Source organism: Aythya fuligula, chromosome 1 (assembly GCF_009819795.1).
Source record: "Aythya fuligula isolate bAytFul2 chromosome 1, bAytFul2.pri, whole genome shotgun sequence".
Classification (NCBI taxonomy): Eukaryota; Metazoa; Chordata; class Aves; order Anseriformes; family Anatidae; genus Aythya; species Aythya fuligula.
Genome location: NC_045559.1, coordinates 39,251,769 through 39,267,787, shown reverse-complemented (window position 1 = coordinate 39,267,787; position 16,019 = coordinate 39,251,769). Strand labels below are relative to the sequence as shown.

Here is a 16,019-nt window from a genome sequence, read left to right as displayed (position 1 = left end):
TTATTTCTGAGAATGAAAAACTGGATATATTACTCCAATTGTAGTGAAACTAAAATTGGTAGGCATTGTTTATTACTCATTGGTCAGTGACATTATGCATTAGAGTGTGATCCCAAAATGACGCTAGCTCAATTTGCTACTATAACTTATTGCAAGTTTGTACCTGCTTTGGTCTGCTAACTCCTGGACTATTTTGCATTGGTGTTATTCAGGTTTCTCCATTCCACTGAGTAACTGAGTTTGTAAATGATTTTTTCCATGAGAACAACCCTGCATTTAGAGGTGAACATTATTTTATCTTCTGCCCATTATTCAATTATCTAAGCTCTTGTAATTTTTTCTCCATTCTTACTGTTAGCAAGTCCATCACACTGTAAATTTCACTAATAGGCAGTTTTTTCTTCCTTTCTGAGAAATCATTAATGAAGATATTAAAACTTCATCAAACCCAGGCATTCACCAGATATCTCACCCAAGTCTTACAGATTGTCACTTCTCATTATCTTTTGTTAACATGGACTGAAATTTGTTCCCTAGCCAATTTGAATTAATTTTGAAAGCTGCAGTAAAATGCTTTATTAAAATCCAAATAAATGATAGCTACTGCTCTGAATTCATCCAAAAATTTTGCAAGTTATCAAAATCAATCAATCACATTTGTCTTGCAAGATCAGTACATTGTAAATTCACAGTACTTACTGCTGTTACTTTCATTATCTTCCAGAAGTTTAAAAAAACCTTTTTCCCCAACACTTCTTCTTTATCATTCTAAAGATTAAAGTTAGACTTATCAGATGGCAATACTTTGGCTGCCTAAATGTGCATAATCACTGCGTCTGGCCACCTTCAATTTTCTGAAGCCCAGTACTAGGTAATAATTGTTTTAATCCATTTCTCAATTTCTTCCATTTGCATACTATGTGCAATAGTGGCTTGACAGGTGTGTGGAGGCTGTGAAGTCTAAAGCTTCTTGGCTGGTCAAAGGAAATATTTCATCTTTCTACATAATTTCCAGATTATTGATGCTACAGTGCATTGTTCCACTTCCGTATTTCTCTCCCAGTATCTTTCTTCACTAAATGCTGAGTTCTCTGGTGCTTTTTTTCTGTCCCAGTTTCCCAGTTAAAAGTACTATGCTAGCCCAGTTACTTTCCAATTCCTTTATTCAAGGCCACAAGGGTTTATTTTATTTTCTGCAACCTAGTTTGTTTGGTTTTGTTTGTTTTTCTACAGTCACCTTGTTCCAGTTGTTGCCAATTGTCTTCTCTGTGAAGAAAATCATTGCACAATCTTCTATATGCTACTATGTAGGGTTAACATATTATTTCTGTTTTTATAATGTATGCCATTACAGAACAAAAAGACTTGGACAATATAAAGATTTTTCTATATCAGACAAGAAGACCTCCCCTACAATGGCATTAAAGAGTCAGGAAGAAATTATATTATTCATGAATCAAGCAAGCCAGAGCCTTGTTCAGAGAATTCATCTGCTTGCTCTCTGCCCTTTGAATACTTCAGAAACTACATTGGTTTTACCTGAAAGCACTACTCCATATCCATATTTGAGTAATGTCATCATGAAAGTCAAACCATAAATACCAACTGAGGTAACAAAAGGTAATATCTCACATGTGGTGTGGGGAAAATAAAATAAAATAAAATAAAATAAAATAAAATAAAATAAAATAAAATAAAATAAAATAAAATAAAATAAAATAAAATAAAAATCAGGTTTTAAAAGAGGATATAGGAAAGAATCAATTACCAACTTTGCAGCAGTGGTGGTCAATTAGTAGATTGTCTTTGGTCAGAACAGTGTATATCCATTTTCCTTATTCTGGATCTCAGACATATTTTGACCAGCAGATATTGCTCTCCTGTGACACAGGTGTATGAAAAATAAATAAATTAATTAATTAAAATTAAAATTAAAATTAAAATTAAAAAGCCCTGACTTCAGCTTCAATGGCTAATTTCATTTGCAGTAAACAAAGTAACCTTTTCCCCAAAGTTCATAACTCATGCTCGCGCTTTAGAATTTCCTTCATACTTTAGCCTAGTACTTAAATTAATTCATTATATTAACTTTTTTCATCCACCTTACTGAATTAGTTGCATATTTTATGATGTGATACATTGTTTTCTCTCCATATTGACTAAGGGAACTTTGGTATCAAGGAATAGTCATCTATCTAGAAGACATCTAAAGTTAGCAAATCTGACACACATTGTTGGTAACAGACTCTTTGGAAGTAGTGTATACTTCACTGGTTTGTCTCAACTGTCCAGATCTCTCTAGCTCTGCTAAAATAGGACTGGATAGTATATTAATTGACTCATTACTACCAGAACACTTGGAAGTCCCAGTCCTACCGTGCCTTCAGACCAGTGAACACAATTCTTCTGTCACTGACTTCAGTACAAATTAGCAGTTGCTAGCACAAGTGGAGAATGTGGGTACATGCACTTGTTAAGAAGACAAACTCTATCTTGCCCAGCTGAAAGTGACTCCACTCCATTTATTCTTGTCTACTCACTTGTCTATACATGCCTGCACTTACCCTGTTGAAGTTCATAGAGTTAGTTATCAATCTCTTTGTTTTAGCAAATCTCACTGTTTACTTTACTTTTTCAAATGTAGCACAATTAGCATTTTGTACCTTTATGCCCTGTCAGGTTTGTATCTGGTCAGCAGAAGCTGCAGGTATAATGTATGTAGGAAGGAAGTAAAAGACTTCTGTCCTTTTATAACCTAAACAAATCACTTAGACACTTAAAATGTGTAGCAGCATTTTATAACCTATTACAAAGTACAACTGCTGAACACAACTGAAATACTTTTAAAATTGTAACTGCAATTGAACACCTAAGTTTAAAACTATGACCTTCATTTTCCATTTATTATATGTGTAATTTTGAGTAATTAGCTTCCATAGACTTTCCATGCAGCTGTATCAATTAAATATTTGCCCATTTTAATTGTGTCATATATTGTGCACACAAAAATACTAAAATGCTTATCCCATATATGCCTTTGCAATTTTAGTATTAGGCAAGGTCACAGAAGAATGAATTATGTGAAGACAGAGGCAGAGACAGTTTTTATGAACCATGATCCTGATATTTTTTCTTTATTTTATTTTATTTTATTTTTATTAAGCTGGCTGTTCTTCCCAGGCTGAACTCTGAGTTACTGAAAAATACCCTCAGTGATAAGGAGATTTAAACAGAACAAAAAAAATCCTGAGTCAACCATTTATCTGCTACTGAATTCTGTGAACTAATCTTAGCTCAAGCAAGAGCTCCCTTAACTACTTCATATATTTTAATATTGTATAAACACTCTGCATACGTGGTACAGCTTGTGGCTTATGCTGTTTTAAAGCTAAAGGGAAAAGTCAGCAGTTGCATAGGGCACCTGAAGAAATCCTCACCAGGTTCCCATCTTACCAGACTAGACCAGTCACAATAAGGCACTACCAAAACCTTCAGCTTTTACTGCTTTTCAAACGCACCAAATTTAGTGATAACCATCACCTGCTATTTATCTTAATTTAGACATAACTTATCTAATCTTATTACTAATCTTATTTATAACTACAGGAAGAATGTTTTAAAATGTGTCTGTTTCACTGAGCATTGGCCAGTGAAGAATTTTTAGCATAAAAACTTGAGCTCTCTCTCCCGTCACACTGGTTCCACTGGAGTTAATTGCAGCTGCTCAGCATTAAATGGAATGTGTTGATGCAAAATTACCCTCTGTACCTATTTTTTTCAGTCCTTTAAGTCAACAGTTAGCCCAAAGCTCCTTCTCCATAAGCTTTTTGCAGAGCCACAGTCCCAGTTCTTGCTTGTGTCTTGGCCTGCTGTTCATTTGCTCCAGGTTCTTTGGTTGGAGTTTTCCTCTGCTTGTCCTTTACAGCTGCACAAATCCTCAGAAAACAATCAGGAAATACACATTCCTTCCCTCTTTGCTTTCCAAGCTGACATGTTCTTGTAACTCCTTTGGAGTTACATAGCTGCCTTTGGGTTACTTACATGCGTGGGTTAACCTAATTGGGTATGAGTTTGACATCAACCATCCAAAACCTAGCAGGCACTTTGAAAGGGACAGAACTGCTCTGATTTCTGCTTGTCCATATGGAAATACAGGCTGATTTTGTGCAAAGAGTTCTGTTATGACACGATTACGCTAACCTCCACAGAAATGTATTTCAAATGTGTCAATCTGCTAAGTAGCTGAGTGGGATGGAAACAAATGGTTTCCATCCATGATTGTAGAGTGGAAACAATATACAAAAATGCCATTTTTGGTATTAACTATAAATAGTTAGTGGATCCAAAAGTACATCTCTGAAAATGATACCATTTATTGAAATCACATTTATGAGCTATTTCATCTTTTTAAGGGACTGTTTCACATTTGTGCTTGTGCTTATTGCAACCTTTTGACAGTTGTATTGTTGAAAAGTTCAAGGTACATCTCATAATTGCACCAGGAACATGCATTTATCACTGGCAACTGTTCTGTGCCACATGAAATGAATTACTGTAATAGACATGTCAGGTAATAGCATCTCATTATCCTCGCCCTCTTCCTCCTCTTTCTTTTTCTTGACCTTCTGCAATGAGCAGGTCAAAAATGATGGTAAGTATAACAGACAAAAGTGATTCCTAGTAAGTTCGAGAAGCAAAAAGATGTTTGCTAAAGGTAATGCCATAGCAGTACAGTGAGTAATTAACATCACATTCAATACACTGAAAAAAAAAAAAAAAAAAAAAAAAAAAAAAAAAAAGTACTAATGCTGCTGCGGATGTCCTTGAAGTTGAGTAGATCGAGACATTTTGGTGGATCGGGGCAGGGTGGTTAGCACCATGCCAGACCAGAGCTGCTTAAATTCCCCTGGCACTGCTTTCTTTCTTGCAGTCCTCTGATTACTGCCTAGAGTCAAGGTGATACAAAGGCCAAAACCACACAGAATACACACAGACTGTACTTACTGTTCTTATAGTTGCTGTAGTCTAAGAGGAGCATCAGAACTGTGATGGAAAGAGGAGGTGAAACACGGTAAGCATGTGTGAGGATTAAGTCTCATTGTGGCCCTGCTTATGCAGTTCTTTCCGCCTTGCCAGATTAGCCCCAGTTCTAACATCTTAACTGGGTTCAAATTACCACAGACGCACTGTACAGAACAGGCTAGATTCAGTACTGAGGGGTTTCTGTTATTTGACATCAGCCCAAGATGCAAGCAACAGTCACTAGTCCGAATTTCAGAAGCATACCTCCTTTTAACCATTCAGCAATTTCTGTTTGCTTTAATTAGATTGTGGCTTCAGTATATGTGGCTGCTAAATCAAAGACTAAACTTCAACATAATGAAGCTTTAATTTCCCGAGCACATCCTCATTATTTCACATCATATCAACCTTACCTTCAGTACACTTTTTTGACAATTATCTTTGTTCTCAGTTTCCCATCCTATCCACAATACAGCCTCAGTCATCAAAATAGGTCATTCTCAGTACCGTTTCTCTAAAATGTGGTTTATGTGTTTGATTCTCAGAAAAGCCAGGATTATCACCAGGTAACAGAATGGTTTCTCTCCTCTCCCAGAGCATTGGTCCCACTCAGTTCCAGCATATAGGAGTCAAAGTATCTCTAATAGCAGTGGGACTCCACATGATGGCTTCTACTCAGACTGTGCAGCTTAAAAGAAGCTAGATAATCTTTGCTAAGTATAGGATGAAATAGGAAATTAGTCAGGAAAAAATGATTTTCCATTATTAGGATAGGTTTGAATAACCAAATACTCCTAAGTCAATTTATAAACCAAAGGCTCTAACTTCTCTCCCTCCAGCTCAGCTGCTTAGCTTTCAAAGCAAGTGGGTGCCTTTAAAGTTCTGCTCTTATTGAAGACACTGAGCTGAGAGCAAATAAACAGCTCTTCATCTGGTCTTGTATGAAGATGTTCAACTTGAAAGTAGCTCAGCCACTGACTGAAGTGCTGGTGATTGCAGTGCCACACTGGGGAAGAAACAAGCATGTTCTTTTTGATGCTTGATTAGGAGAGGTGCTGCCACTGGGATTTCAGAAGGAAGTGTTCCTTTTTCCCTCCTCACATCCTGCCTCCTTTCCCAGGGATGCTTCCAAATTGGTTGTGCAGTTTGTTTTAGCTTCTTCAACTCTTCCAGGGAGAGTCGAAGAAAAGGGAAGGATGAGGCAGCTTTTTGGGGCAGTACATCCTAGCCTTTCACTGTTCTTCCTATACACCAGGATCCCCTCTTAATGTGAAACTTCTGTACTGGCTCCCAAGCTTTCAGGCCCTCCCAAATTTTTTTGGGCCCTCCTCCCTTCAGGCCTCCCAAATTTCTGTGTCAGAACTGAACTCAGGAAAAAATGTTATGAGGGATATATCTCCATGTTCCAAAGATAGGTGTCACAATTCTAGCCCCAGCATAAAGCTATGAAGTGCTCAATGGGTAGGATACTACAAGCATACTCAGTTAGAGCCCAGCTCTGCTTACCTGTGCTCAAAGCATCAATGTTGCCTGTTGTGCTTTTCAAAATCATGACCAATTCTTTTCTGCTTTTCAGCAGACTAAGATGTGCAGTACAGAAGAAAACATCTTTACTGTTGAAGAAAAAAAAAATCTGACATTAAAAGGTATATTTTGAAAAACACATGGCTTTTACTCTCAGTGATGTCAATGTCAAAGCTCCAATTGACTTCAATGGGAACATGATTGTATCCAATGGGTAAATAATTGCACATATTTCACATCTCATTGTTACTGAAAACTGTTCTTCAAAAAAGGAAAATAATAGCCTGAATTCAGGGACTCTATTAAAAAGTCATTGGAACTGCATTCCAGTTGAAATCACTTTTACAAATGAAAAGATCTTTTTTGCTTATTCAAAATTTGCATAATTAGAAAAGCACAAAAGACAGGCATTGCTCTCTATTCCAGTCTCAGTCCTGTTAGTCTTGCAGTGCTTAAGAATATTTCCAAGCCCAAATTTTGTATTTTCTCAGTATATCTGTTTTCTACTAGTCTCAGCATTTTAATGTTTTGAAAAATTCCTCTTGTCAAAAAAATACACTTTCTTGCTTGTTTTTCTTTGTAAAACCTCAGTGTATCTATTCAACATTATTAAACTGTTATCTCAACTGAAATGGGAACATAATCAAAAGGCTGGGTATTATTTATCTTAGCTGTGTCCCCACATCAGAAAATTAAGACAGTGATGAATTACACATTACTGTACAAAATTTTATTATCAGAGACAAAATTCAAATTTGTTCTGCTTAAAATACAGAAGATAAAGTTTCTCATTTAAAAAAAAAAATAAATAAATCAATCCATGTAGTCAGTTCTTAAGAGTGGAATAAAAATTTTATGTTGAACATATACTGGTCCCATATTTATGGAGTCATTTTCAAAAGCATATCATAGAAAAACACTTTTCCAATAAACTGTAACAAATTTGTTTATTTTATTTAGTTAATGATTTCATTTGCTGATTCATTTTGTATATTCACTAATTAACATTGTAAGAATAATTCTGCTCTTATTCCCAAATCCTAGGATGCTTCAAACAGTAAATGAAAAACCTTGTTAAATTTGGTATTTTTAGATATACTGAGAATCAATATCTCCCCTTTATATGCAAAATATATGCTTTCCATTTAAAAAAAAAAAAAAAAAAAAAAAAAAAAAAAAAAAGGAAGGAAAGAAAAAGAAAAGAGAGAAGAGCAGTTGGCTCAATATAAAGAATGTTGTGATTTGAGATTCATCAAAAACAACACATCACCATATTCTGCACTGGAAACTGGTGACTAAATCACTTTCCAGAAAGCTTCTTAGACTGTTTCAGCCAGATCCATGATTTGATACATAATTTGAAGTACATGATTAATTCCACAGAAATCAGGGATACTGCTTACACACCTATATACATGGCTGAGCTGTGATCAACTGCTTTTCTGAGTTGAAAATTTTAAGTAAGAGTTGTAAGCAAAAGACTAAGCAACAAAAATCTTTGTCAAAGCACATGGCCAGAATTAGAAGCTACATAGAGAATGGTACATAGAGAATGGTTTTCTCTATGGTACATAGAGAAAAAAGTGTGACATAACGCAATGATCTATGTTTCTTGTAAATGAAAATGGCATTCTGATCCTGCAAACACTTGTTTGTGTGAAGCCATCAGTGAATTGTATCCAAAATGAGCCAGCTCCACCTCTAATTTGACAAACTGAATTCCAGAAGAGCACAGATTTGTGAAGTGATGGAAAAATATGTTCTTCTAATTACAGTATTCAGAATTAATCTACGGTTGAGACAGAATTAATAGAATCATCCATTACAACCAGCATTAATAACTGCTGGACTTTCTCTTTCTTCTTAAGGTGTCAAAAGATCTTACATGTAGAGTCACTTGGGGAAATAATGCAATTTATTATCAAGCCTTTATTTTCAGTATTATGATCCATTTATGTCATTGCTGTGTATTAGTGGAATAGATCATTATTTTTCTGGGAAATGGTTTATGTATATGTTATCTTCAGCAGAAATAGAACAATTGAACACCTTTCAGTACAACATCAGACAGGAGCTGCAATCTCTGATTTTATAAAGCTATATATCTCATCCACGCTAAAGCCTATTGTCCCTCAAACATAAAAACAACATAGCAAAATTACATTTACACATATAATAAAGCTGTCTTTGTACACGGTAGTTATACAGTAATTACAGTGATGTTTCCATTAGAAACTGCTCAGAATATTTTTCCACAGAGTGTCTAAGTCCAAGGAACTCCATCGCTGCTGAAATCTCATGTTTGCAGGAAAAAGAGAGGGTAGTAGGCACTCTTTGCAGTACAGTATTTTGCAGTTCTCCAAACTTATTATAAAGCTTTATCACATTGGAACCAATCACAAAGCATTATTTTAATAAAAAAGCAAAAGAAAAACAAAACAAATTTAAAAAAGTATTTGTCATCAAATATGTGTTACTGAAACGTACATATGAATATGCATACCAGTCTGTACACTAGCCCAGCAGGCACCTCAGGGGAATGTTTTGAAAGCAATGGGTTAGATCCTCAGCTATAATTCACATTAGTCACTTCAAGGGATCTACCTGACCCTGCACTGACTGAGGATCTGTGGCCACATGCATGCCATCAGTTTGGCTACAGCTTACTTTAAAATTACAGGTGTGAACAAATTAGGTAGATTAAAATGTATTGTACACAACGGAGACTGCGTCTTGGCTCTTGGCCTCATCCATTGCACCAGTGACATCCTTATCGGGCAAACCCAAGCAATGCTGTGCAGGAAACGCTAGGGAGCTCTTGAGGCCTCCTGGTTCATGACTGCCTTCTGGACCCTAGTCCCCTCTACTGTTACAGTGCTGCTCATCTGTATGTTCTCTACCAGCAATGTTTTGACATTCCTAGGACACAGCGTACATAAAATAAGCAAAGCATTCAGAAATACTTTTGCAACGTTGCACTTCAGTCATTACAAATCAGCAAAGTATGAATGCTGTTTTCTGAGAAATGACACTACGTCTGAATCACATTTGCACATGGGGGTGGTTCTCACCTCGTCCCACTGAAACCAGCCCACATGGAAGGGTTTTATAAATCCGACCTCAACTGTATTACAATGTAGGGTGTTCTGAGGTCAAGCTGCCCTCCAGTGCCAGTATGAAGACACAAGATGGAGTTAAGTTCAACCAATTTATTTGAAATATACTCGACTTAAAAATTCTGCTCTAACTAGGGCACGTGGTCTTACTTCGGTCAAAAATCCTTACACATAGCAGTCCCTTCCTTCCCACTGAAAACTAAATTCCTTGTGTCAGCGTAGATTGTTTGCTCAAGTCAGAGTGGTTTTACTGGATTTCATTATTGGTTTGAAGCTTTGCAGAAGGTTTCACATTCATGTTAGAAACAAGGTGGATAATGTTTTTTTCCCCAGATTTGTATGCAAAGAGAGAAGTATACAGACACTAGTGCCATACAGGTTTGCACAGGCTTTTTTTTTTTTTTTTTTTATTAGAACAATAACTACTATTATTGCTATTACCATAGTAATTTGAAGTGACATCCTTCCAAATCCTTTGTTAGAAAAAGGCCTGAGAAACTCATGGCACATTCTCAACATTAACAAAATACCATAAAGATTGTCAGTGTCCCTATGCAAACTTGAAAACTGAATAAATTTTTTAACTGTTTGAAATGACTTCTGAACAACTGACACTACAATATTTGAGACCTTTACAAAGATTTTGGTCAATATTTTCCTGTTGGGATAACCACAGTGCAGGGATTTAATTTTTTCTGTGCAATGCAGGCTCACTAGCTCAACCTGTTGCCAAGATTGCTCAACGCAACGATGCTAATCTCTCAAAATCATCCACAACCCATAGGCAACAAAGGGACATTCTGTCTCTCGTTCCTAATGGAGATAAACTTGAATGGGGCCTCTCTGCACTTCAGGGGTTCCCAGCTGCCTTCCTGACCCAGGTGGGCTGGTGGTAGCAGTGGATGACACAGCCAGCAGATTTCAGACTACTCCACCTAAGGCTGGGGAACAGCCTGTATTCAGCCTGTATTTAGGCTACACAGCAGCAGGACAGTCATTTTATTCCTTTGTGCTCATACTGACACTGTGGCTATAAACCCTGCTTTAGGACAGGCAGCCTGATGTTCTGCATACTCCCAAAAGAAGTGGAGGTAAGTTGATTACATACATAAACAGTTTTCAAAGCCACATTGCTTTTCATCAAAGAGAAAGCTCCACATTTGACTCAAAGTCTATTTTCACTGACTGAAGTATTGGCTATGATCATGTGGAAAACCACCACCTCACAGATACTTAAACAAAGGCACCCTCATCTGCACATACTTGCTTCGCTGTATTCTATCCACATAATCAGACTTACTGACATTTTATGGGAAAATGATCTCTACAGAGGATTTTTCACATACACACACACATATATACGTACAAGATTTTCTTTCTTTGATTCTTTACTATCACGGATTTAGTTGTATAGTTCAAGATCCTTGCTGTGAAAGCTCCTTTCTGCATCAGTGGACATAGTTCCTTTGACATACTAAAGCTCAGTGAAATATCCAAAACAGCCCAAAAGCTACACAAAATTCATCTGCAGTGTCCATCGTAGTATTGGAATTCTTGCTATATTCACTGAAAAGATCATCAAAGGTCACAAATATGTATGTACTTAATGACATCTGAAGTTTTTTCATCTAACTCGGTCAAAATTAATGTTTGAGTATTCCCCATAATAGCAGAAGTGACATTTCATTTCAGAAGCAAGCTTCCATATTGTTCTGCTCTCGTCTCAATTAGTAGCTACTATCATTTTAATAGCTGTCAGCAGTGGATATAAGAATAATTCTACCAAGCACTTCTACAAAGTAATAGGCTGAGAATTTTTGTAGTGGACAATGTTATAAAAATACAATAGGTTGCCATATTGTTATGCCAGCATAAAATTGTGCCTATTCATATGTCTCCCTATATGATTTAATGAGCCATAAAAATTAATAACTGCAAAGGATCCTGAGTCACACAAAGGCTAATCAGACACAGGGCCCATGAAATCTCTATAAAATGACTCCCAGGCTTGGGTGAGGGCCACATCCATACTGGCTCCACATTTTGCAGCATCTCCTCTCACTAAATAAAAAGAACAAATTTAAATACTGAATTTGAAAATGCTGAGAAGTTTGGGGTATTTGGCTTTCTCATCACAATCCAAATTATAAAAATGGGGCCAATCTTTAGATAAGAACAAAGGAAAAAAAAGGACCAGTAAAGGAGAGAGAAAAATCAATAAGATTAATAGATTTTTCTGAGCAGACTGTATTAGAGTTTTCCATGAGATATCAACCATTCTTTCACACATAGCTGTGTGGAACTTCTTACAAAAAAGTTTCTAAAGACATATAATTAAATGCAAGGGGATTGAGTATTTTAGAAAACAGCTGTAGTTTTGTTGGAGTTAGTCCATTTAAATTTAATCCCAATTCAGTATGAAACAGCAAAATACAAAATATAAAAATAAAAATAATAAGGAATTATAATGGAAATGCTAACTCAAACTTAATTATAGCAGTAATACCAACATTACTATAATACAACAATTATAAGCAATACATTAGTAAGTATGTAGTTACATGTAGGGCTTGATATTTGTGGTAGACCAGTTGCTCAAGGCCACTAAATTATTAATTTACATCGAACATCAGCTAAATGTGCAAGAAACTTCAACTTTAATGAGCAACAGTGGAAATTTCTGTGCACTGTGCAGAATACACAGGCTGAATTATATTTCTGACTTTGGAACATATTGTTAGTTTGCCCTTTATCAGTGGAAAGACCAGAAACTTCTTCTGCAGCCTGGAGGTATGTGGTTTAATCTGTGGTGATGAAAAACAAAAGTCATCAAAGACAATCTTGAATAGAATATGAAATGGACAGACCATTATGCGCACTTCTTTTCTCTGAAATCCCCAAAGCAATTTATGTTTGAGGGCTTGGCTTTCGTCACACTCTTTGGATATTATAATTTTGGGCTTCATTACAGGGTAAAGGCTATATTAAAGAGGCTCCATTTTGCTTGCTTTTTTAATATAACAAATATGCATATGATTTCATTCAGTAGAAATTAAAAATGTTACACTATATACTGGCATTGAGGTTGAGTTTGGTCAACCACATAAAATAATACTTTGCAGTCTTAAATGCCTTTCATCAGAGGATATTCAAGTGCTTTGCTAACATTAGTCAAGCCTCACAACACCCCTGTGAGGTAGGTAAAACACATAGGAGAAGGAGGATTTCATTCAACATGGACATGATAACGTCTCTGGGCATTATGTTCACTAGCACTGCAACACATCATAGAGCTTTAGGGCTTACTATAAGGCAAAGAGTTAACTGTGCAAGAGCACAGGATTCCCTCTTCTTTTAGTTAAATGTGGTCAAGCTAATATAACGAATGGTGAAGCAAATGACCACATATGCAGTTCATGCACAAACAGCATCCTCTGTGCAGTAAAAGACACAAAATAAGAGGCTCAAGATGGGTGCTTTAGCCCATGATAACAGTAGGGCAGCTTAGTTATGGGATGTTTCTAGCAGTTCTTGAGGATCAGAGTGCCAGACAGCCCAGAAAGCAGTACTGTCTCCACACAACTCTGATAATGCCTGAAGATGCTGGGTTTGGGTTCTTTTTGCACTAACATTACAATTCAAAAACAACAACTGCTACTCTAAAGCATTTTGGTAATTTCCATGCCCTGTGAAGGAAACAACCAAATACAATGCCTATTCTAATTAGACTGGCCACATGTTCCCAGTTTACAAGCAATGATGTGGTCAGATGGTTGTGATGGGCTGGGATAAAGAAACACTGTTGTACATCTACAGTCACACTCTGAAGCTGCTGCAACCTGCCTCCTGTAAACTCTCTATAGCTTTGTTGCTTTTTTTTTCCTCCCTTCATGGTGCAGACATAATAGAGTACTTGACCCTAAGATGCATCAGTTTTTTCCTTTACGCATAGCACCAATGATGCAGATGGTCTTTGTACAACAAGCATTTTCACTGCATAACTGATCTCACAGATTAATGACTGAGAAAAAAAAAAGAAACAGGCATATGATTAAGAAAAGCATCACTCATCTAGAGCAGTCTATATGAAATACAAGGAAAGAGAAAACAATGTTCACAGTATTAGCTAGTACAAATAAATCCACACACACACATCTTTCTCTGTATTTCACTTTTCTAAGTTGGTGTAAAAGGTATATCCCATATTTGCAAAATATTGCCCACATGGAGACTCTGATTTCTCTATTATAATAAAACATTACTGCAGCCAATCTACAAGATTCAAGACAGCCCTTGATTAATTTTGTCTTTGAATACAAGACATTCTCCCCTTTTGCTAATTTCCATTTGAATCTTTTCTTTGTTTATAAAATTTGTGTATTATCAGCTGCATAAGTCATTACTGCCCAGGTTGGGTGACCGATCATGAATACCACTGCCTTGTAAAATTGCTCAGAAGAGGTGGTTCATGGATTCTATAAAATCAATGCAAAGTTCTCCTCATAAACACTGCATACGTTCACAACTAAAACTAGATGGTTTCACTGATCAGCAGTGAATAAATTTATATAATTATAGTGCATCAACGATGTCCTCTCTTATTCTCATTTTCAATCTCTCCTCCCACAAAATGCTAATTTAAATATAGGAATATGGAGATTGCAGCTACATACATGACAAATGGCAACTCAGAAAATGAGCTGGCACCCTTGTAATCATTAAAAGACAATCTCAGTTGTGGACTAATTGGCAGCTAATGGGAAAGACAACTTTATATCTCATACTGCCCAAAGTTGGAAGCCTTCTGCATTTCCTTTTCCTTCCCTTCCTTTTGTTCGTTGCAACATTGATTGTCGTAGATAGTCTTTGTGCTTTGTATAATGCCCATTGTTGATGTAACTGGAATTCACATACAAAATGTGGCTGTTATACATAAGCATGCTAGAATACAGGCAGGGACAATACAAGCATGCACAAAATAGTCTTTGAAGGTTTTTTTTGTTTGTTAGTTTTTCTTCACCATTTACATGCACCACTTAATATCATGTTTGGTTGTGTACACTGAGGACTGGATTTCACAAGCATTCATGACCTTCTCTTCTGAAAAGCTTCTTGGCAATTTCACAAGAACCCAGTGTAAAACAAAACAAACCAAAAACCAACAAACAAAACACAATTAAGAAAAAGGAAATAGAAAACTTCTCCCTGGAATCTGATCTTGTCTTCATGATTTTAATGTTGAACATTTCTAAAATTTCTTTTCCTTTTGCAGAGCTTCAGGTTAAAAGTTCAGTTGGAAAGACAGATTAGTGTGTCAAGGATTTTCTTAGCCACTGGAATAGTTCTTCCTTATAAAGCCTTTGCCACCGTACGTTGGCTTCCACTGTTTCCACAGCACGAGAGAAAGAGGCAGCAGTTCCCTCTTCATAACTCTTTATAAAGTTCTTTAGCTGGAAATACAATTTAACAGGTTAAATTTGCAAGAACTAAGGAAAGTAAATATTTTCAGTTCATGTAAACAAGTCAGGCATTTAGGACAAACCTCCACAATCACCACTGCAGTAAATGTACTATCATGTAGAAGGATTTAAAAGGAAATGTAATAAGACAGCAGACTGTCAATTATATGTGATGCAATTGCTTCAAATTACACTGGAAGATATTGACATGTCAGTGCTGGATCACATTAATATCATTTCCTCCACCTCTCGTAGGAAACCTCTCGCTGCTGCACTGCGCAAACAGCTGGGCTGCTCTGAACTTTTTTCCTACCTAAGAAACTAAACTGGGAGCACTCTAAGTGCTTCTAATTCAGGTGTATGTGCAAATGTCAGTAGAATGCAGCCCTGATGCTCTTTGGTTCAATCAAACTTCATACCAAATTTATTTACTTTTGATTTGCAGAACCCTTTTTATGATATAGTACAAGCTGGTTGTTTAGAAAAGGAAGGGATCGTTACAGTGGAAAGAGGATGGCAACAAAGCAAGTGGGCACTCATCTTTGAATCTTTTTTTGATCTTTGAATGTCTGTAACAGATTCTTTCCCTTATGAGAAAACTTTGATCTTTTTTTGAGCAAACTGAAAAGGCCTCTTCTCATGTATACTCAAATTATAGCACTAGCCCCTGGATTATTATAGCTGATGGCACTGGTGTGCTTTGAATTGCTGTTCTTTTTAAGTGAGAGCTGCAAGGCTGATCTGCACAGTAGGTTGCTGGTTATATTGACTTGTATAAAATTAGGTAGTTTTAGCTGCAGTTATTCATGATTAGTAAATTTTTGTTTCCTGGTGATACCAGAATCACCTTGTGTGTTTAAAACTAACTTCCAACTGCTTCCCTTTGTGTATGGGCTGA

General features: G+C 36.4%; 1 protein-coding gene across 1 annotated transcript in view; it reads right to left on the bottom strand.

The window, feature by feature from the left end:
* Nucleotides 1–14,869: 14,869 nt before the first annotated feature.
* The window catches only part of TRHDE (thyrotropin releasing hormone degrading enzyme), a 207,822-nt gene continuing 206,672 nt past the window's right edge, over nt 14,870–16,019 (bottom strand). The window contains exon 19 of the mRNA XM_032208064.1: nt 14,870–15,112. Coding sequence (XP_032063955.1) covers nt 14,969–15,112 — 144 coding nt within the window. The 3' untranslated portion in view covers nt 14,870–14,968. The remainder of the gene's footprint in view (nt 15,113–16,019) is intronic.